The sequence below is a fragment of the Syngnathus floridae genome, chromosome 1, assembly GCF_059516105.1.
Source record: "Syngnathus floridae isolate MCC-2025c chromosome 1, RoL_Sflo_1.0, whole genome shotgun sequence".
NCBI lineage: Eukaryota > Metazoa > Chordata > Actinopteri > Syngnathiformes > Syngnathidae > Syngnathus > Syngnathus floridae.
Genome location: NC_142413.1, coordinates 17,913,178 through 17,936,059, shown reverse-complemented (window position 1 = coordinate 17,936,059; position 22,882 = coordinate 17,913,178). Strand labels below are relative to the sequence as shown.

Here is a 22,882-nt window from a genome sequence, read left to right as displayed (position 1 = left end):
AACAAACGTGAGTCGACGTTTGACGGCTTTATTCTAAATGTTTGATGGAAACATTATTGAATAATTAATGTGGTGACCAAGGTTCTTATTTAATTCTTTTTCTTTAACAGTTAAGTTATTGCTGTTTCTGTAGTTATTATATCGCCTGCCATGGATTGATTCGTGTACCCCGAATATATTCCAATACTTAAAGGAAAACGCACCCTTTTTTAATTCAAAAAGTAGGCTATAGTAACTTAACTTCTTTGAAAAAGTGTAAAAAAAAAAATTAAATATGTGAACTATGCCCAATTTAACGAAATGTCGTAAGCTATCATATTTAAAGTTGATAAAAAGTCCGTTTTGTAATATTGCAAAATATACGTAATGATTGATCATTTAGCTATAGGGTTGTTGTACAGGTTAAAATGTATTAAATATTGTAAATTGGACCTCATCAAACGAATTACTGCAATGGTAAATTGAAAATGCTAAAATTTCGTCCATTACCCTCCTACAAATCCCGGGCTTTAACAATAATAATAATAATGATAATAACAATGATAATAACGTAATAACTTTCATTCAATTTCAACCAAATGAATGAAATATGCCGGATTAGAAGCAACTATATCGATATCGATACTATATCGACCCCCCACCCGCCCCAACTTGGCATCATTTTGTGTTTCGGATCTGTATAAATACAATTGTCTTTAAAGCGATCAAGGCGCAAGTGATTTTCGGCCATGCGGTCTAGAGATGAACACTGCTCGTTTACGTTGAAAGTGCCTGCATCATGTGTGTGGTGAATGGAATTGAAGGAGAGAAGGTACAGCCTCGCTGTCATTGGTGAACAGGGTCTTCTGCTGCGGTCCAATTGCTTTTAGAAGTTCACGAAGCAATCTAGTCCCCGCCCCAATGCAGCTTCATCTTTGTGTAACTCAAACAGAAAGAGGAGACGGAGCAAGAGCGAGGGTCTGCGCGCGTGTCTGCGCAACGGCTTATTATTATTTTTTATTTTATTTGCAATCACTAAAGCCATGCTCCGTGATTGTGGACCATGCTACAAAGGATTCTTACTCGTAATGGTGACTACTAGCAGTATTTTTCATGCAAAATCGAGGGAAATATTTGCGTTGTAACGGAGCAAGGATGACAAAGACAATGGGATCCCGGGACTGGAGATGGCAGCCTCTTTTGTGGCATTTTCTTTTGTGGACTACAGTGGCTGCTCAGACTCGTTACAGCATCCCAGAGGAGCTCAAAAAAGGTTCCGTGGTAGGAAATTTGGCTAAAGATCTGTCTTTGAGGCTGTCGGAGATATTTGAGCGCAAGCTGCGTGTCGCCGCTGAGGCTGGTAAGCAGTATTTCAGCGTGGATGCGGGGAAGGGCGAGCTGCTGGTCAGCGACAGGATAGACAGAGAGGCTTTGTGCGGACAAAGCGCCGCCTGCGTGCTCCCCCTGCAGGTCGTCATCGAGGACCCCTTGCAGCTTTTCCGTGTGGAAGTAGAAATACAGGACATTAATGATAACGCGCCCCGGTTTCCCTCGAATGACGTCATAGTAGAGCTCGCAGAATCAACTGTTACAGGGGTTCGTTTTCCGGTTGAAAGTGCCGTTGATCCAGACGTTGGTGCTAATTCGCTAAAATCTTACACTATCAGTAAAGACGAATGCTTTAATATTGGACTCAAGGAGGTTGCCGGTGGGAGGAAAGTCCCCGAATTGGTTTTAGTTAAACCATTAGATAGAGAGAAAAAGTCTGTTCATCAGCTTTTACTGACAGCTTTGGATGGAGGCAGTCCTGTAAGATCAGGGACGTCCCAGATAACAATTAAGATTCTTGACAATAATGATAATGTTCCTACTTTTGAGAAAACATTATATAAAGTGTCTGTGCCTGAAAATCTTGAAAGAGGTGCGACAATTGTGCAAACAAAAGCAGCAGACATGGACGAGGGACAAAATGGAGAAATAGAATATTTTTTTAGTGCACACACACCAGAGCACATCCTCTCTCTGTTTACTATTGATAATATAACTGGCACTGTAATTTTACAAGGAATATTGGATTTTGAAACAGCTGCAAATTATGAAATAGACATCAGTGCAAAGGATAAAGGTAATCCTCGAATGGAGGGCCATTGTACTCTCCATGTTCAAATTCTAGATGTAAATGACAATGCTCCAGAAATAATACTGACCTCAAATTCAAAGCCAGTTCGAGAGGATTCTCCAAATGGGACCGTGGTAGCTTTGCTCAGTGCTAGAGACCTTGACACTGGTAATAATGGCAAAGCAATATTACAACTCCATTCAAAATATCCATTTACCCTTAAACCATCTTTTTCTCATAATTATGCGCTGGTCACCAGTGGAGTATTAGACAGGGAGACGTTGTCTGAGTACAACATTGAAATTACAGCCATTGATGCAGGCTCTCCTCCTCTCTCCAGTAAGAAAATAATCGCTGTTAGCATCACTGATGTTAATGACAACCCTCCTCAATTCTCTCAGAGCTCATATAATGTTTATTTAGAGGAAAACGGAGTGGCAGGCTCTATATTGTACTCGGTGTCTGCAAGTGACCCAGATGCCGGTGACAACGCCAAATTGTCTTATTCTATCGTGGACTCTCAAGTGCGCGACGTGTCCGTATCGTCATACGTTTACGTGAACTCCGAGAATGGCAGCATCTACAGCATGCACTCATTCGACTACGAGAAAGTCAAAGTGTTTCAAGTTGTGGTTGAGGCAAAGGACCAGGGCTCGCCTTCCCTCAGCAGTAGCGCCACTGTCCATGTTTTTATCCTGGATCAGAACGACAATGCCCCCGCCGTCATATACCCCTCCCCTCACATCGCCTCCCACCTGAGAGTGCCCCGCTCGGCCAAGGCGGGCCACCTGCTCACCAAGTTGACGGCCGTGGACGCCGACTCGGGCCACAACGCGTGGGTCTCATACAAAGGGGCGGAGGCCACGGACGCCTCTCTGTTCACGATCAATTTGTACACGGGGGAGGTGAGGACTAAACGTGCCATGTCCGAGCATGACGACTCCTCTCAGAAGCTGATCGTAGAGGTCAAGGACGACGGGGAAATGGCCCAGTCGGCCACCGTCACGCTGTCCATCCTGGTGGAGGACGGCGTGAGCGAGCCCATCTCGGAGCTGAGACACAAGGTGCTCGAGCCCGGCAAGAAAGGCGGCACAATCACACTTTATCTGATTGTGTCTCTGGCCTCGGTGTCCGTGCTGTCTCTGCTCACTTTGCTCATCTTGGCTGTCAAATGCATGCGGAGCAGCGCAAGCGGCGTTACTTGCTGCGTGAGGCGGACACACTCTGATGAGGATAAGAAGCCCAACAGAAATCTTCAAATTCAGCTCAACACCGACGGACCTATCAAGTACGTGGAGGTTCTGGGGGGTGACGTCATGTCTCAGAGTCACTCCTTCAGGTCGTGCATGTCTCCGATGTCGGAGTACAGTGATTTCACTTTGGTTAAGCCCAGCAGCACCACTGACTTTAAGGAGGTCATCAGCGTCCTGGATGCTTCTTTGCCTGACAGCACCTGGACCTTTGAGAGCCAGCAGGTGAGCCTGTGATAAATCAGTGTGTGTGCGTGTGCACAGGTGCAGTTGTGCCCCAGTTTTTGACTGCTGAGCTATATTGTCTTATTTGAAAATTAAATGCATCTTTAAAATATTTGCGGTATTAAAGACTATTTGTGCTGCATAGTAAGTAATTAATTGTCAATAATAATAATAATAATATAATTAATAAATATAATAAAAATAATAATATATAATGATTATTATTATTTTGTATTTTATAACACCTTACAATTGCTCCCCAAAACCCATAAAACACTTGAAACGGGATGCTCTGACTGAGTAAGGATCAGCTTCTTTCTCATTGGCTTGTAGAAGCGCAAGCCATGAACCAATAGAATTGAAGACTGTACAACGCAATCTCGTCCCAGCCCCCACACAGCTCATACTGACACACAGAATGCACTGCGCTTCAGCACGGACAGAAAGGAATCAGCTTGTGTTTTTAACATTCAAACGAATTCACTAATTTTGCTCGGATGGCTTGAGATGTTTTTATGGAAATATCCCCAGTGGATGGACAAATTGCTGTGAAGAGAATGTAATTGAGGATGTTTGTGTTATAACGGAGCAAGGATGACAAAGACAATAGGATACAGAGACTGGAGATGGAAGGCTCTTTTGTGGCATTTTCTTTTGTGGACTACAGTGGATGCTCAGACTCGTTACAGCATCCCAGAGGAGCTCAAACAAGGTTCATTGGTGGGAAATCTGGCTAAAGATCTGTCTTTGGGTCTGTCTGAGATAATTGAGCGCAAGCTGCGTGTCGCCGCTGAGGCTGGTAAGCAGTATTTTAGCGTGGATGCGGGGAAGGGCGAGTTGCTGGTCAGCGACAGGATAGACAGAGAGGCTTTATGCGGACAAAGCGCCAGCTGCGTGCTCCCCCTGCAGGTCGTCCTCGAAAATCCCTTACAATTGCATCGAATTGAAGTGGAAATCAGAGATATAAACGACAATTCCCCTCGTTTTCCCACACAAGTAATTAATCTTAAAATACCAGAATCCGTTGCAGTGGGTACACGTTTTCCTTTAGAGAGTGCAGACGATCCTGATGTTGGAGGCAATTCTCTGAAAACATACACGCTAATTAAAAACGAATATTTTTCTTTGAAATTCAAGGAGGCAAAAAATGGCAAAACTGTTCCTGAAATGATGTTAGAGAAATCTCTGGACAGGGAGAAAATATCCACTCATCAGTTACTATTAACAGCATTGGATGGGGGGAACCCTGTTAAATCCGGAACGTGTAAAATTACAATCGATGTGCTTGATAATAATGACAATGTTCCTGTATTTGATGAAAAAGAGTATACTGTCTCTTTAAAGGAAAACAGCACCAAAGGAACGTTTGTAGTGAGGGTAAAAGCTACAGACGCAGATGATGGCGTTAACAGTGAAATTAAATATTATTTTGGGTCCCGCACCCTAGAAAACGTTTTGTCAACATTTGAAATGAATGAAAAAACTGGACAAATTGTTTTAAAGGGAGAATTAGACTATGAATCATTTGCATCTTATCTAATTGACATAACCGCTAAAGACAAAGGTGTACCTGAGATGGAAGGGCATTGTCAGTTACAGTTAGATATTGAAGACATAAACGATAATGCTCCAGAAATTGTTCTGACTTCTAAACCCAGTCCTGTACGAGAAGATGCTCTTCGTGGCACGATGGTGGCTTTGATTAGTGTCAAAGACATTGACTCTGGTAATAATAGTAAAGTAACACTACAATTACCTAAAGGCTTGCCTTTTTCACTTAAACCGTCTTTTTCTAATAATTATGCGCTGGTGACTAGTGGCGCTTTAGACCGAGAGAGAGTGCCTGTGTACAACTTTGAGATTACAGCAACTGATGCGGGCTCCCCTCCTCTCTCCAGTAAGAAAATGATCACTGTCAGCATCACTGATGTTAATGACAACCCTCCTCAATTCTCTCAGAGCTCGTATAATGTTTATTTAAAGGAGAACGGCGTAGCAGGCTCTATATTGTACTCGGTGTCCGTAAGTGACCCGGATGCTGGTGAAAACGCTAAAGTGTCTTACTCCATCGTGGACTCTAAAGTGCACGACGTGTCCGTGTCGTCGTACGTTTACGTGAACTCTGAGAACGGCAGCATCTACAGCATGCACTCGTTTGACTACGAGAAAGTTAAAGTGTTTCAAGTTGTTATTGAGGCAAAGGACCAGGGCTCGCCTTCGCTCAGCAGTAGCACCACCATTCATGTTTTCATCCTGGACCAGAACGACAACGCCCCTGCCGTCATATACCCCTCCCCCCACGCCGCCTCCCACCTGAGGGTGCCCCGCTCAGCCAAGTCTGGCCACCTGCTCACCAAGCTGACGGCCGTGGACGCTGACTCGGGCCACAATGCGTGGGTCTCATACAAAGTGGCAGAGGCCACAGACGCCTCTCTGTTTACGCTCAATTTGTACACGGGGGAGGTGAGGACTAAGCGTGCCGTGTCCGAGCACGACGACTCCTCTCAGAGGCTGGTCGTAGAGGTCAAGGACGACGGGGAACCGGCCCAGTCGGCCACGGTCACGCTGTCCATCCTGCTGGAGGACGGCGTGAGCGAGCCCATCTCGGAGCTGAGACACAAGGCGCCCAATTCCGGCAAGAAAGGCGGCACAATCACGCTCTATCTGATTGTGTCTCTGGCCTCGGTGTCCGTGCTGTCTCTGCTCACTTTGCTTGTCTTGGCCGTCAAATGCATGCGGAGCAGCGCGAGCGGCGCTACTTGCTGCATGAGGCGGACAAACTCCGACGAGGACAAAAAGCCCAACAGAAATCTCCAAATTCAGCTCAACACTGACGGACCTATCAAGTACGTGGAGGTTCTGGGAGGTGACGTCATGTCTCAGAGCCACTCCTTCAGGTCATGCATGTCTCCCATGTCGGAGTACAGTGATTTTACTTTGGTCAAGCCCAGCAGCACCACTGACTTTAAGGAGGTCATCAGCGTCCTTGATGCTTCTTTGCCTGACAGCACCTGGACCTTTGAGAGCCAGCAGGTGAGCCTATATGATAAAGCAGCTACTTTTGTTTGCACTCAAGGAAAACAGCACTGTACCTTCTCGCCATAAACAATTGTTTACTGCCCTTGTTCAACTAGTTTTGATCAACAACTTTAGGTTGACATGTATCAGTGAATTAATGAAGTTTGCTCATTACTGTTGAAATCACAGTTGTGGTTGGAGTATACTACATTCAAATACGCTTGCTGTGTGCATTGGAATAATTCAACAGTATTACACACAGTTAATGTATTATTCCATTCCCTTAGTTTGATTAAGAGTTCTTAATATTTTGCCAACCACCCCATAAATTGGTCGTGTGGTTTTTGGTGACTTCTTGCCTCATTTCTGTTGCCTTAATAGTTGTCATCACACAGTGGTTGAAATGAATTTGGTTTTGAATGCTGAGAATTTACACTTTCTTTACACTATTATTGTTTTGTTTTTATCATTTTTTATAATTAGGACTTCACATTTCCCTTGATATAACGCTTAATCTGCATCATTAGTAGTTTTGAACAAATCTTAAACACTGCATGTTTTAAGAACTGAGCATTTTTTGAGCCACTGTGTTTGACTATAACCTTCTCGGTTCTTTTTGTTGTTGTTGTTGCACTGATTCAATCCTCTTTGATGGCAGCAAATGTAAATCGTTTGGTGTTGTAATCCTCTTCGAAAAATATTCAGCACCCTCAAGTGTGGACAGCGACGCTGAAATCCAGCAACAACACTTTTTAGAATAACAGCCAAGGTTTTTTTCTGTCTGATATTAAAATGTGAACACGTCTGTTAAATATTTCAGACATTGATGATTATTCATGTTGCATTTATAGTGACTTAATGGGTAATTTAATTACATCAACATAGGCCCATACTGTATGATGATATCTTCACAATACCTCCCCAAAACCCCTTAAAATGGTTGAAAAGTGGAAGATGTGCTGTGTCTTTAAGAGCGAATGATGGTCACTTTGCTTCTGATTGGCTGGTGGAAGTGCAAGCCGTGAACCAATAGAATTGAAGACTGTACAAAGCAATCTCGTCCCAGCCCCCACGCAGCTCATACTGACACAGAATGCATTGCGCTTCAGCACAGACAGAAAGGAATCAGCTTGCGTTTTTAACATTAAAACGAATTTAATTCACTACTTTTACTCGGATGGCTTGAGATGTTTTTGTGAAAATAACCCCAGTGGATTGACAAATTGCCGTGAAGAGGATGTAAATGAGGATGTTTGCATTATAACGGAGCAAGGATGACAAAGACAATAGGATACAGAGACTGGAGATGGCAGGCTCTTTTCTGGCATTTTCTTTTGTGGACTACAGTGGATGCTCAGACTCGTTACAGCATCCCAGAGGAGCTCAAACAAGGTTCGTTGGTGGGAAATCTGGCTAAAGATCTTTCTTTGGGTCTGTCTGAGATATTTGAGCGCAAGCTGCGTGTCGCTGCTGAGGCTGGCAAGCAGTATTTCAGCGTGGATGCGGGGAAGGGCGAGTTGCTGGTCAGCGACAGGATAGACAGAGAGGCTTTATGCGGACAAAGCGCCAGCTGCGTGCTCCCTCTGCAGGTCGTCGTTGAAAATCCCTTACAATTGCATCGAATTGAAGTAGAAATAAAAGACGTCAATGACAATGCTCCCAGTTTTCTCAAAAGTGAACATGTAATAGAAATAGCTGAATCCACCGTTGTTGGTGTAAATTTTCCCCTACAGAATGCAGAAGACCCTGATGTTGGGAGCAATACAGTAAAGACATATACGCTCAGCAAAGATGAATGTTTTACATTAAAAGTTAGAGACATTGACAATGGAAGAAAAATGCCCGAAATAGTGTTGAATAAATCATTAGATCGTGAGAAAAAAGCTGTTCATAATTTAATACTTACAGCACTTGATGGTGGCAACCCTGTCAAAACAGGAACTTCAAAAATTAGAATAATAGTTCTTGACGTTAATGATAATGTTCCTTTGTTTGATCATAAATCATATAAAATATCCGTCCAAGAAAACAGCCCAAATGGCTCTTTTGTCATTACAACAAAGGCAACAGACATAGACGATGGTCCAAATGGTGAAGTAGAATACACTCTCGGAATAAACACACCACCATCAGTGCTGACATTGTTTCATATTGACCCCGTTAGTGGAGATATTTCATTAAAAAATCATTTGGACCATGAACGACAGTCCTCTTATCGGCTTGACATTCGTGCAAAAGATAAAGGCATACCCACAATGGAAAGTTGGTGTCTTGTGCAAGTTGATGTGTTGGATGTAAATGATAATGTACCAGAAATTATATTAACTTCCAAACCTAGTTTGTTAGCAGAGGACGCATCAATCGGGACAGTTGTAGCTTTGCTGAGTGTACGTGACCCTGACTCTGGCAAAAATGGAGAAGTAACTTTGAATCTTCCCAAAGGCTCACCTTTTACTCTTAAACCATCATTTTCTAATAATTACGCGCTGGTCACCAGTGGCGCTTTAGACCGAGAGAGTGTGTCTGGGTACAACATTGAGATTACAGCCACTGATGCAGGCTCTCCTCCTCTCTCTAGTAAGAAAATGGTAGCTGTCAGCATCACTGATGTTAATGACAACCCTCCTCAATTCTCTCAGAACTCGTACAATGTTAATTTAAAAGAGAACGGAGTAGCAGGCTCTATATTGTACTCGGTGTCCGCAAATGACCCGGATGCTGGTGAAAACGCCAAATTGTCTTATTCTATCGTGGACTCAAAAGTGCACGACGTGTCCGTATCATCGTACGTCTATGTGAACTCCGAGAACGGCAGCATCTACAGCATGCATTCGTTCGACTACGAGAAAGTCAAAGTGTTTCAAGTTGTGGTTGAGGCAAAGGACCAGGGCTCGCCTTCGCTCAGCAGTAGCGCCACCGTCCATGTTTTCATCCTGGACCAGAACGACAATGCCCCTGCCGTCATATACCCCTCCCCTCACGCCGCCACCCACCTGAGGGTGCCCCGCTCGGCCAAGTCGGGCCACCTGCTCACAAAGTTGACGGCCGTGGACGCCGACTCGGGCCACAACGCGTGGGTCTCGTACAAAGTGGCGGAGGCCACGGACACCTCTCTGTTCACGCTCAATTTGTACACGGGGGAGGTGAGGACTAAGCGCGCCGTGTCTGAGCATGACGACTCCTCTCAGAGGCTGATCGTAGAGGTCAAGGACGACGGGGAACCGGCCCAGTCGGCCACCGTCACGCTGTCCATCCTGCTGGAGGACGGCGTAAGCGAGCCCGTCTCGGAGCTGAGATACAAGGCGCACGAGCCCGGCAAGAAAGGTGGCACAATCACGTTTTATCTGATTGTGTCTCTGGTCTCGGTGTCCGTGCTGTCTCTGCTCACTTTGCTCGTCTTGGCCGTCAAATGCATGAGGAGCAGCACGAGCACTGCCACTTGCTGCGTGAGGCGGACACACTCCGACGAGAACAAGAAGCCAAACAGAAATCTCCAAATTCAGCTCAATACCGACGGACCTATCAAGTACGTGGAGGTTCTGGGAGGTGACGTCATGTCTCAGAGTCACTCCTTCAGGTCGTGCATGTCTCCCATGTCGGAGTACAGTGATTTCACTTTGGTTAAGCCCAGCAGCACCACTGACTTTAAGGAGGTCATCAGCGTCCTGGATGCTTCTTTACCTGACAGCACCTGGACTTTTGAGAGCCAGCAGGTGAGCACTACTTTTGTTTGACCTCAAGGACAACTTGTGTAACTGACTCCTTGTCATGCACACTTTGTCACTGCTTGTTTTCAGTTGTTAGTTGACCAGTTTTTCCATTTGCTAATCAGCCTCTTGGTTGCTGTATTCACATTGTGATGCTATTTAAATGCATGTACTGCACACGTATTTCAGGTGAATAACTTACAATTAAGGCCAATGATAGCGAATGGTGGCTTCGGATTAAGGTACAGCCAAACAATGATGGAATATAATAGTTTGTTTTAGGGTTTAACAGTGAGGGCGGGGTTTTGCAATATCCGTCACCACAGGACTAATTATTGGAAGGAAAAAAATGTCACCAGGAATAATTTTAGTTTTTACTTAGCTGCATTCAGCTCCTCGTGGAAACAATTAAACAAAATTATGTGTAGAACTTTGAAATGTACCTGAACGGAGTGTTTGGTTTAAAAATAGTAGTTTCCCCATAATGTCCTTCCAAAATTTTAAATGACTTTGGCTCTAAAACAGGCTCTGTTCATTTACATTTTAAGAGTATAAATAGTTTTTATTAAGGTAATTGGTAAATTAAAATCCCGCAAAGCGTATTCAGCCTTCTGTATGTGTGTCAGTCACGCTAATTCCTTATATAGAAAGTATTCAGCACCATGGTCAGCGACTTTTGCGTCAACAGTCTGTTGAATTAAAACGAATATTTTCTGAATTTATTTTTATACTTCCGATTAGATTGACATTTCGTCTGAAATGTATGACTTAGATTCTGTTTTAATGACCCTTACGTCTTGGGGAAAATTATATTTTACATACTCCTGTCTCAAGGCGGTATCGGTGAAAGCAGCTTTTGTCATTAACGGCGTATTACCGCCACCTACTGGTATAGAATGAGACTAAATTAATTTCTTTTTGAAAGTGAAAAGGCCCTTGAAAACAACCAAATATGTATACTTAAATTTGGACAGTGCTGAGGGTCATTACAAATATTTTTTCTAATAAATGCAAGAAAAACATCATATCACGTGATAGATGACGTTTCAAATTAGAGTCAAAACATGGTTATAGACAAAGATGATTTTTTTTTCACAGATCATAAATATGTTCTACGTGAAAGCAGTACTGCTTTCAAAGAGATAATACTGTGACTTTAAGAGAGAATGTCGATCAACTGGCTCCACATTGGCGGGTGGAAATGCAGCCGTTAACCAATAGAATTGAAGACTGTACAAAGCAATCTCGTCCCTGCCCCCACACAGCTTCATCTCACTAACACAAGAAAGCACTGAGCTGCGGCACAGACAGAAAGGAATCAGCTCGTAATTTTTAACATTCAAACGGATATAAACTTGTTGTTTTGCTCAGATGGCTTGAGCTGTTCACTGTGGAAATATCCCCGTTTGCATGGCTGGACCAATTGTCGTGATGCTGATGAGGATGTTTGCATTATAACGGAGCAAGGATGACAAAGACAAAAGGATGCCGAGACTGGCGATGGCGGGCTCTTTTGTGGCATTTTCTCTTGTGGACGACAGTGGGTGCTGCTCAGACTCGTTACAGCATTCCAGAGGAGCTCAAGAAAGGTTCGGTGGTGGGAAATTTGGCAAAAGATCTGTCTTTGGAGCTTTCTGAGATATTTGAACGCAAGCTGCGTGTCGCCTCTGAGGCTGGTAAGCAGTATTTCAGCGTGGATGCGGGGAAGGGCGAGCTGCTGGTCAGCGACAGGATAGACAGAGAGGCTTTATGCGGACAAAGCGCCACCTGCGTCCTTCCTCTGCAAGTGGTGGTTGAAAAACCTTTAAATTTGCACCGGATTGAAATAGACATTGAAGACATTAATGACAATTCACCTCAGTTTCATACAAACGAACTCTCATTAAAAATAGCAGAATCAGCCGCACTTGGAACTCGTTTCCCTTTGGAAAGCGCAGAAGATTTAGATGTTGGAAGTAATTCAGTAAAAACGTATACTTTGGCTAAAAACGATTGTTTCACATTAAAAATGAAGGAGGTAGAGGATGGTAAATTAGTTCCTGAGTTAGTGTTACTAAAACCACTGGACAGAGAAAGGAAATCTTCTCATCAGCTCCTACTGACTGCTTTAGACGGAGGGAATCCAGTTATGTCTGGTACTACACAAATTACTGTCATAGTTCTTGACAATAATGACAACTTCCCCGTTTTCGACAAAAATGTATATAAAGCGTCCTTACAAGAGAACGTGGCAAAAGATGCGTTTGTACTTAAAATTACTGCGACTGATGCAGACGAGGGACAAAACGGAGATGTAGAATATTTTTTTAGCACTCGCACACCCGATTCTGTGTTGTCTGTGTTTAAATTAAATTTGCAAACTGGTGAAATGTTTTTAAAAGGAGATTTAGATTATGAAAAAGCTTCATCCTACAAAATTGAAGTGACTGCTAAGGACAAAGGAATCCCTGAAATGGAGAGTCACTGTCGTGTGCAGATTGATGTTATTGATATTAATGATAATGCTCCAGAAATTATCCTCACATCGGAACCACAGCCGGTTCGGGAGGATGCACCAAGCGGATCTGTTGTGGCTCTACTCACATCACGTGATACAGACTCTGGTAATAATAGCAAAGTAACGCTGCAGATACCGAAAGGGTCCCCATTTATTCTTAAACCGTCTTTTTCTAATAATTATGCGCTGGTGACGAGTGGCGCTTTAGACCGAGAGAGTGTGTCTGTGTACAACATAGAAATTACAGCCACTGATGCAGGCTCTCCTCCTCTCTCGAGTAAGAAAATGATCGCTGTCAGCATCACTGATGTTAATGACAACCCTCCTAAATTCTCCCAGCGTTCGTATAATGTTTATTTAAAGGAGAACGGAGTAGCAGGCTCTATATTGTGCTCGATGTCCGCAAGTGACCCGGATGCCGGTGAAAACGCCAAAGTATATTATTCTATCGTGGACTCTAAAGTGCACGACGTGTCCATATCGTCATACGTGTACGTGAACTCCGAGAACGGCAGCATCTACAGCATGCACTCGTTCGACTACGAGAAAGTCAAAGTGTTTCAAGTTGTGGTTGAGGCAAAGGACCAGGGCTCGCCCTCGCTCAGCAGTAGCGCCACCGTTCATGTTTTCATCCTGGACCAGAACGACAACGCCCCCGCCGTCATATACCCCTCCCCTCACGCCGCTACTCACCTGAGGGTGCCCCGCTCGGCCAAGTCTGGCCACCTGCTCACCAAGCTGACGGCAGTGGACGCCGACTCGGGCCACAACGCGTGGGTCTCGTACAAAGTGGCGGAGGCCACGGACGCCTCTCTGTTCACGCTCAATTTGTACACGGGGGAGGTGAGGACTAAGCGCGCCGTGTCTGAGCATGACGACTCCTCTCAGAGGCTGATCATAGAGGTCAAGGACGACGGGGAACCGGCCCAGTCGGCCACTGTCACGCTGTCCATCCTGGTAGAGGACGGCGTGAGTGAGCCCGTCTCGGAGCTGAGACACAGGGCGCCCGATCCCGGCAAGAAAGGCGGCACAATCACGCTTTATCTGATTGTGTCTCTGGTCTCGGTGTCCGTGCTTTTTCTGCTCACTTTGCTCGTCTTGGCTGTCAAATGCATGCGGAGCAGCGCGAGCGGGGATACTTGTTGCTTGGGGCGGACACACTCCGACGGGGACAAGAAGCCCAACAGAAATCTGCACATTCAGCTCAACACCGATGGACCTATCAAGTACGTGGAGGTTCTGGGAGGTGACGTCATGTCTCAGAGTCACTCCTTCAGGTCATGCATGTCTCCCATGTCGGAGTACAGTGATTTCACTTTGGTCAAGCCCAGCAGCACCACTGACTTTAAGGAGGTCATCAGTGTCCTCGATGCTTCTTTGCCTGACAGCACCTGGACCTTTGAGAGCCAGCAGGTGAGCGCTGCTTTTGTTTAAACTCAAGGACAAATTGCAGTACTCTGTCTCCTCGTTCCGCGCACCTTGTCACATTTTTTATCGAACTATTCGTGATTCATTCTTTAAGTTCGGCTTATTACACGATCACTTATTAACAAATTATCTTCGAGCACTGACGCTCAGCTTTTGAAAGTTGAAATATCTTCAAGTTGCATTTGCAATAAGCTATTTGATCCAGAATAGTACGGTATTACAGCGGTCACGCTGAAAAAACATCAGCACCACAGCAGCGGACAGTGACTTTAATCGCGCAGTTGTTAATGGGAGGATGAGCGGTGTTCGAATGAATCCTTCACCTATATACTTTTTTTTTTTTTTTTTGCTTTCTTACGTAGCTATTGGTCCAGTATATAGTGTTTTGTCAAAAACTGTTTCATAAGTGTTACACGGAAACAATGCAACAGTGTGATTAGGGTTAGGGTTTTATTTATTTATTTATTTATTTATTTATTTATTTATTTATTTATTTATTTATTTATTTATTTATTTATTTATTTATTTATTTGTTTGTTTGTTTATTTATTTATTTATTTATTTATTTATTTATTTATTTATTTATTTATTTATTTATTTATTTATTTATTTTTATCTAAAACTATATTAACCATTAACAAGGCATACACTGAAATTTATTTTTAGGTATTTTTCGAACGTATGAACCGTCTAACAATATAAGTACAAAATTGTATGTGCAATCAGTAGGTCTATCAAGCGGATCGACGTGCTGTAGCTACAATACACAATGGCTCAATATACAATTGCATAATTATTGGACAACAATTAACATAACTTTTTATCAGTATGCATAGGCTTTCAATACAGTCAAAATCGTAAATCGTCGGCCAAAAAACGAAACCTTCAGTCTGAATAATTTAATTTTTTAATTTATTTCCAGGAAAGGAAAACGGCTTAATTTTATTATAATATGAGCTTCAAGCTATACAAGCATATTTTACCGTTCTCGGTGTCTGTCTCTCAATGATGTGTTAACAAATACATCCTACGTATTTTGCCGCTTTCATTGCGCAAGTCCCCCCCCCCCCCCCCTTTTTTTTTTTTGTTACTTTTATTAATTTTTTTGGGCATTGAAATGACTTAACATATCTGCCGAAACAGCATTAAGTAAACGAAACTGAATTCGTTCAACCAGCATCACAACATCGGCGCCTATCTTTAAACACACTCGAAACACAAGTTACCATTCCAAATATTTTTAAAACTCAAAGACTACAATGTCTCAAAAAGCAACGCGCTAATCAAGAGTTTAATTTTGACTTTGGGAATAAGTAATCTCGGGGACGTGTTAAAGACCACATGATGATCTATATGTTACTCAGAAAGTGCCAAATTAACACATATTGCATCATTAAATACGGAGAATTTTCTATTGCGTGATTATCTTGACATTTAGCCACAGCAGTGTTAAAACAAAGAAACGTGTTTGTGGTCTTAGACTTTAACTCAATACTTCTCATACATAAGAAACCCAGCACCTTGAGTATGGACAGCGGCTTTAAAATATTACTTACCATGTCATAATTTAATTTATTTTTTTTCCATTAAACAAACGACTGTTGTTACAAAATACTGTATAGTTTTCTAAATTATTATTATGATTGGTCATAGTAGTAGTAGTTATTACGGTGTTATTATTATTATTATTATTATTATTATTATTATTATTATCAGGATTATTATCAGGATTGTTATCAGGATTATTATTAGAATTATTTGCACTTTAGATTTCTTATGGAATTGTCATTTATGTTGTTTTGAGTGCGGCAAACAGTTTTCTGTATGTCACACTGAAACAATTAAAACTCCAGGGAGGTGAAGCGATGGTATGACTTTAAGACGCAATGGAGATCAAATTCTTTCTCATTGGCCGGTGGAAGCGCAAGCAGTAAACCAATAGAATTGAAGACTGTACAAAGCAATCGGGTCCCAGCCCCCCACGTAGCTCATACGAACACGCAGAATGCACTGCGCTGGAGCACAGACAGAAAGGAATCCGCTGTATATTTTCTTAACCATTTAAACAAATCGAAATCAGTACCTCTGCTCATATGGCTTGAGGTGTTTATTGTGGAAATATCCCCCTTTTGTGTGGATTTTACAATTGCCGTGAAGAGGATGCAGATGAGGATGTTTGCGTTATAACGGAGCAAGGATGACAAAGACAATAGGATGCCGAGACTGGCGATGGCGGGCTCTTTTGTGGCATTTTCTCTTGTGGAGTACAGTGACTGCTCAGATTCGTTACATCATCCCAGAGGAGCTCAGGAAAGGTTCGGTGGTGGGAAATCTGGCTAAAGATCTGTCTTTGGGGCTGTCTGAAATATTTGAGCGCAAGCTGCGTGTCGCTTCTGAGGCTGGTAAGCAGTATTTCAGCGTGGATGCGGGGAAGGGCGAGCTGCTGGTCAGTGACAGGATAGACAGAGAGGCATTATGCGGACAAAGCGCCACCTGCGTGCTTCCTCTACAAGTAGTGGTTGAAAACCCTTTGCGGTCGCATCGAATTGAAGTAGAAATTAAGGACATTAATGACAATTCCCCTCGTTTTCCAACGCAAGAAATAAACCTTAAAATACCAGAATCCGTTTCAGTAGGTACACGTTTTCCTTTGGAGACTGCAGATGATCCTGATGTTGTTGGTAATACTTTGAAAAGTTACACACTAATCAAAAACGAATATTTCTCTTTAAAATTTAAAAACGAAAAAAATGGTATGAGTGCCCCAGAATTGATTTTAGAAAAATCATTGGACAGGGAAAATATGTCTATTCACCAGCTGCTTTTAACGGCGCTGGATGGAGGTAACCCTGTAAAATCCGGAACATGTAAAATTATAATCGATGTGCTTGATATTAACGATAATGTTCCTATTTTTGATGAAAAGGAGTACAAAGTTTCCTTGAAGGAAAATAGCACAAAGGGAACATATGTATTGAAAGTAAAAGCTACGGATATTGATCATGGTTTTAACGGTGACATTAAATATTCTTTTGGCCCTCGTACTCCAGAAGCTGTTTCATCAATATTTGACATTGATGAAAAAAATGGGCAAATAATTTTAAAGGGTGAATTGGACTATGAAAAATGCCCGTATTATCTGATTGATTTAACTGCAAAGGACAAAGGTGTACCCGAAATGGAAGGGCACTGTCGACTGCAGCTTAATATAGAAGACATAAATGATAATGCTCCCGAAATTGTTCTGACTTCTAAACCCAGTCCTGTACAAGAAGATGCGCCATCTGGCACAGTGGTGGCTCTGATTGGTGTGAAAGACATTGACTCCGGCAATAATAGTAAAGTAACTTTACACCTTAATAAGGGTACACCGTTCTCCCTCAAACCATCTTTCTCCAAAAATTATGAGGTTGTTACAAGTGGCGCTTTAGACCGAGAGACTGTGTCTGTGTACAACATTGAGATTACAGCCACTGATGCGGGCTCTCCTCCTCTCTCTAGTAAGAAAATAATAGCTGTGGACATCACCGATGTTAATGACAACCCTCCTAAATTCTCTCAGAGCTCATATAGTGTTTATTTAAAGGAGAACGGAGTAGCAGGCTCTATATTGTACTCGGTGTCTGCAAATGACCCGGATGCCGGCGCATACGCCAAAGTGTCTTATTCTATCGTGGACTCTAAAGTGCACGATGTGTCCGTGTCGTCATACGTTTACGTGAACTCCGAGAATGGCAGCATCTACAGCATGCACTCGTTCGACTATGAGAAAGTCAAAGTGTTTCAAGTTGTGGTTGAGGCAAAGGACCAGGGCTCGCCTTCGCTCAGCAGTAGCGCCACTGTCCATGTTTTCATCCTGGACCAGAACGACAACGCCCCCACCGTCATATACCCCTCCCCTCACGCCGCCTCCCACCTGAGGGTGCCCCGCTCGGCAAAGTCGGGCTACCTGCTCACCAAGTTGACGGCCGTGGACGCCGACTCGGGCCACAACGCTTGGGTCTCGTACAAAGTGGCGGAGGCCACGGACACCTCTCTGTTCACGCTCAATTTGTACACGGGGGAGGTGAGGACTAAACGTGCCGTGTCGGACCACGACGACTCCTCTCAAAGGCTGATCGTAGAGGTCAAGGACGACGGGGAACCGGCCCAGTCGGCCACGGTCACGCTGTCCATCCTGCTGGAGGATGGCGTGAGTGAGCCCGTCTCGGAGCTGAGACACAAGGCGCCCGATCCCGGCAAGAAAGGCGGCACAATCACGCTGTATCTGATTGTGTCTCTAGCCTCGGTGTCCGTGCTGTCTCTCCTCACTTTGCTTGTCTTGGCCGTCAAATGCATGCGGAGCAGCGCGAGCGGTGCTACTTGCTGCATGAGGCGGACAAACTCCGACGAGGACAAGAAGCCCAACAGAAATCTCCAAATTCAGCTCAACACTGATGGACCTATCAAGTACGTGGAGGTTCTGGGAGGTGACGTCATGTCTCAGAGTCACTCCTTCAGGTCATGCATGTCTCCCATGTCGGAGTACAGTGATTTCACTTTGGTCAAGCCCAGCAGCACCACTGACTTTAAAGAGGTTATCAGTGTCCTGGACGCCTCTTTACCTGACAGTACCTGGACCTTTGAGAGCCAGCAGGTGAGCAGAATTATAACGCACTTTCCAAAAAAAGAATAATTTTCAACGTCAAAGCTCAGAATAGGAAAAACCTACTTGTGCTTGTGAAACCAGAATTTGTTGGCTCTCAGCATTTTTTTTTTTACTCATGAAGTATATTTTGATACATGTGCAGTGTGCTTTCACATATCTAAATGTACAAAAAAAAAAACAAATGCCAGTTGAAATGGTTGGTATTTCCTTCACATTGTAAAATAATTATTGTGCTGTCGTAGTTAAATACCACTGGCCATATTATTAGGTACACCAGCGCAATGGATTGCAATGCACTGAGACGCATTTTTTTACTCACCCATGTACGTACACTATAACTAAAATTTATATTTAAAGGGAGCAGAAAAACATTTAATATGGTACAGTGCAGTTCTGCATTTTTTCCACTACACCCATATAATAATTATATTTTAAAGCATTTTCTGTCTTTCATTCAAATTTGATTATTATATTTTTACGCACCTCTTTTAAAAAAAACTATTTGTTGATATATTCTCTCTGACGCTTTAATTGCTCTCCATTGACTCCATTGAGCACAGATGAGAATGTTGGTGTGTAACAGTGATGCCGTGATCGCCTCTGATTGGCCGAGCAGATGGATGCTATGCGCCAATAGCAATGTGAACTGTACAAAGAGATCTTCTCCCTCCCCCATACGAACGAGCACCGCAACCACAATGCTCAGTGTAGGGAGGAGGGGGTGTATATCTGGCATGTAGTGCCATTATATTTCATTTTATTTTATTCCTGACTATGGATGGATATTTTTTTATTGTGTCACGTGCTCGGAATATGGATTATGTCCTTATGGTATCGTCTTCTGTGGATGGGAAGTGATGCATTTTACTGAGACAGGGATGACAAAGACAATAGGATGCCGAGATTGGAGATGGCAAGCTCTTTTGTGGCATTTTTTCTTGTGGACTACAGTACATGCACAGACTCGTTATAGCATCCCAGAGGAGCTCAAAAAAGGTTCGGTGGTGGGAAATCTGGCTAATGATCTGTCTTTGGGGCTGTCTGAAATATTTGACCGCAAGCTGCGTGTCGCTACTGAGGCTGGCAAGCAGTATTTCAGCGTGGATGCGGGGAAGGGCGAGCTGCTGGTCAGCGACAGAATAGACAGAGAGGCTTTATGCGGACAAAGCGCCAGCTGCGTGCTCCCCCTGCAGGTCGTCATCGAGGACCCCTTGCAATTGCATAGAATCGAGGTGGAAATACGAGATATTAATGATAATTCTCCCAATTTTGTTTCTATTGAGCAATCTTTAAAATTAGCAGAATCTGCTGCTGTGGGAACGCATTTTCCTTTAAAGAGCGCAACAGACCCTGATGTGGGAAGCAATTCAATAAAATCTTATATTCTCAGTAAAAACGACTGCTGTTCCCTTAGAATAAAAGAAATAGAGGGTGGAAAACCCGTTCCAGAGCTCGTGCTGGATAAGTCGTTAGACAGAGAGCAAAAGGCTGTACATAAAATATTATTAACTGCATTTGATGGGGGTAGTCCGGCTAGATCAGGCACTTCCGAAATTACCATAAATGTACTTGACAACAATGATAACTTCCCAGTATTTGAGAAAAATCTCTACAAGGTAACCGTGGGAGAAAAAGCTGTAAAAGGGACTGTCATTGTCAGACCAAAAGCAACAGATGCAGATGAAGGTTTGAATGGTGACATTGAATTTTCATTTGGCTCTGCAACTCCCGATTCCACGTTGTCCTTGTTCGCTATAAATCCCATTACTGGGGAGATCACTTTAAAGGGAGAATTAGACTATGAGACAGCAAAGTCATATGGCATTGACATAACTGCTAAAGATAAAGGCAGCCCCGAGATGGAGGGTCATTGTCGAGTGCAGGTTGATGTGATGGACTTCAATGATAATACTCCTGAAATTGTCCTCACGTCTCAGCCAAAGCCTGTTCGTGAGGACGCCCAGAGTGGAACTGTTGTCGCCCTCATTAGTGCTCGTGATCTCGACTCAGGTAATAATGGTAATGTGACGTTACACTTGAAAAGGGGATGCCCATTTGCCCTAAAAAGCTCATTTTCTAATAATTATGCGCTGGTGACTAGTGGCGCTTTAGACCGAGAGAATGTGTCTGTGTACAACATTGAGATTACAGCCACTGATGCAGGCTCTCCTCCTCTCTCTAGTAAGAAAGTGATCGCTGTCAGCATCACTGATGTTAATGACAACCCTCCTCAATTCTCTCAGAGCTTGTATAATGTTTATTTGAAGGAGAACGGAGTAGCAGGCTCTATATTGTACTCGGTGTCCGCAAGTGACCCGGATGCCGGTAAAAATGCCAAATTGTCTTATTCTATCGTGGACTCTAAAGTGCACGACGTGTCCGTGTCATCATATGTTTACGTGAACTCCGAGAACGGCAGCATCTACAGCATGCACTCGTTCGACTACGAGAAAGTCAAAGTGTTTCAAGTTTTAGTTGAGGCAAAGGACCAGGGCTCGCCTTCGCTCAGCAGTAGCGCCACTGTCCATGTTTTCATCCTGGACCAGAACGACAACGCCCCCGCCGTCATATACCCCTCCCCTCACGCCGCCACCCATCTGAGGGTGCCCCGCTCGGCCAAAGCAGGCCATCTGATCACTAAGGTAACGGCCGTGGACGCCGACTCGGGCCACAACGCGTGGGTCTCGTACAAAGTGGCGGAGGCCACGGACACCTCTCTGTTCACGCTCAGTTTGTACACGGGGGAGGTGAGGACTAAACGCGCCGTGTCCGAGCATGACGACTCCTCTCAGAGGCTGATCGTAGAGGTCAAGGATGACGGGCAACCGGCCCAGTCGGCCACCGTCACGCTGTCCATCCTGCTGGAGGATGGCGTGAGCGAGCTCGTGTCGGAGTTGAGATACAAGGCGCCCGAGCCCAGCAAGAAAGGCGGCACAATCACGCTTTATCTGATTGTGTCTCTGGCCTCGGTGTCAGTGCTGTCTCTGCTCACTTTGCTCGTCTTGGCCGTCAAATGCATGCGGAGCAGCGCGAGCGGCGCTACTTGCTGCATGAGGCGGACAAACTCCGACGAGGACAAGAAGCCCAACAGAAATCTCCAAATTCAGCTCAACACTGATGGACCTATCAAGTACGTGGAGGTTCTGGGAGGTGACGTCATGTCTCAGAGTCACTCCTTCAGGTCATGCATGTCTCCCATGTCGGAGTACAGTGATTTTACTTTGGTCAAGCCCAGCAGCACCACTGACTTTAAAGAGGTTCTCAGCGTCCTGGACGCTTCTTTGCCTGACAGCACCTGGACCTTTGAGAGCCAGCAGGTGAGCAGATAACTGTCAAATCAAGTTACATGATTTCAGAATTCAGGTCATTGTTGTGAATACATTTTAATAAATGGCATCGTTTCAGTCTGACATATTACACAGGTAGGCTATTTTGTTTTGCTGCAAAAATAATCAAGCAATATGTCGTACTTGCATAATGTAATGATTCAAAAGAGAATTAACGTGTTACAGCAGTACACAGTAGATTGTTTGATAAATAATAACCACAATAATAGCAGCAAATAAAATCAGGCAATGCTTGAGTACACTGAAGCGCTACGTTAGGCTGTGTTGTTTATTCCCCCCACATCATCTATTTTTGGCTTAATTTAGATGGTGGAGTAGACAAGCCATCCCAACTGACTGCAAACCTCGATAAGTAAGGTTTAATCATGCATGCAGGTCTTCACTTATACGAAAATGACCCTCGAAATTGGAAAAAGGTTAATCCAAAACTCCAATTTTGAGTGGAATAAGTACATGACCAAATATATCGGAGTAAATTCAACTTTTTAAAAAAAAAAAACTTTGACCGGCATTATTTTGTGCGGCATTCTTGTACAATTTGTGAGGTCGGTTCGTTTGGATATGGCTCCCCCTTATGGGTGAAAATTTTTTCCGAACTTTTTTTCCCCCACCACTCGCAACTAGAACCCCCATTTTTTACATAGTAGGCTATATTTGCACGTCC

At 43.8% G+C, this 22,882-nt stretch overlaps 1 protein-coding gene across 48 annotated transcripts in view; it reads left to right on the top strand.

Annotated features, from left to right (window-relative positions):
• Window positions 1-22,882, top strand: part of LOC148404383 (protocadherin gamma-C5-like) — a 226,049-nt gene that overhangs the window by 190,670 nt on the left and 12,497 nt on the right. The window contains exon 1 of one of the 48 annotated variants that reach the window (XM_088380802.1): window positions 861-3,573. The exons of 40 other annotated variants lie outside the window; for them this stretch is intronic. In XM_088380802.1, the coding sequence (XP_088236928.1) occupies window positions 1,093-3,573 (2,481 nt within the window). In that variant the 5' untranslated portion in view covers window positions 861-1,092. Of the gene's footprint in view, window positions 1-860; window positions 3,574-3,985; window positions 6,607-11,376; window positions 14,209-16,097; window positions 18,860-19,420; window positions 22,189-22,882 lie in introns of those variants that run through there. 7 more of the 48 variants (XM_088380846.1, XM_088380827.1, XM_088381009.1 and 4 more) reach the window with 7 other exon arrangements.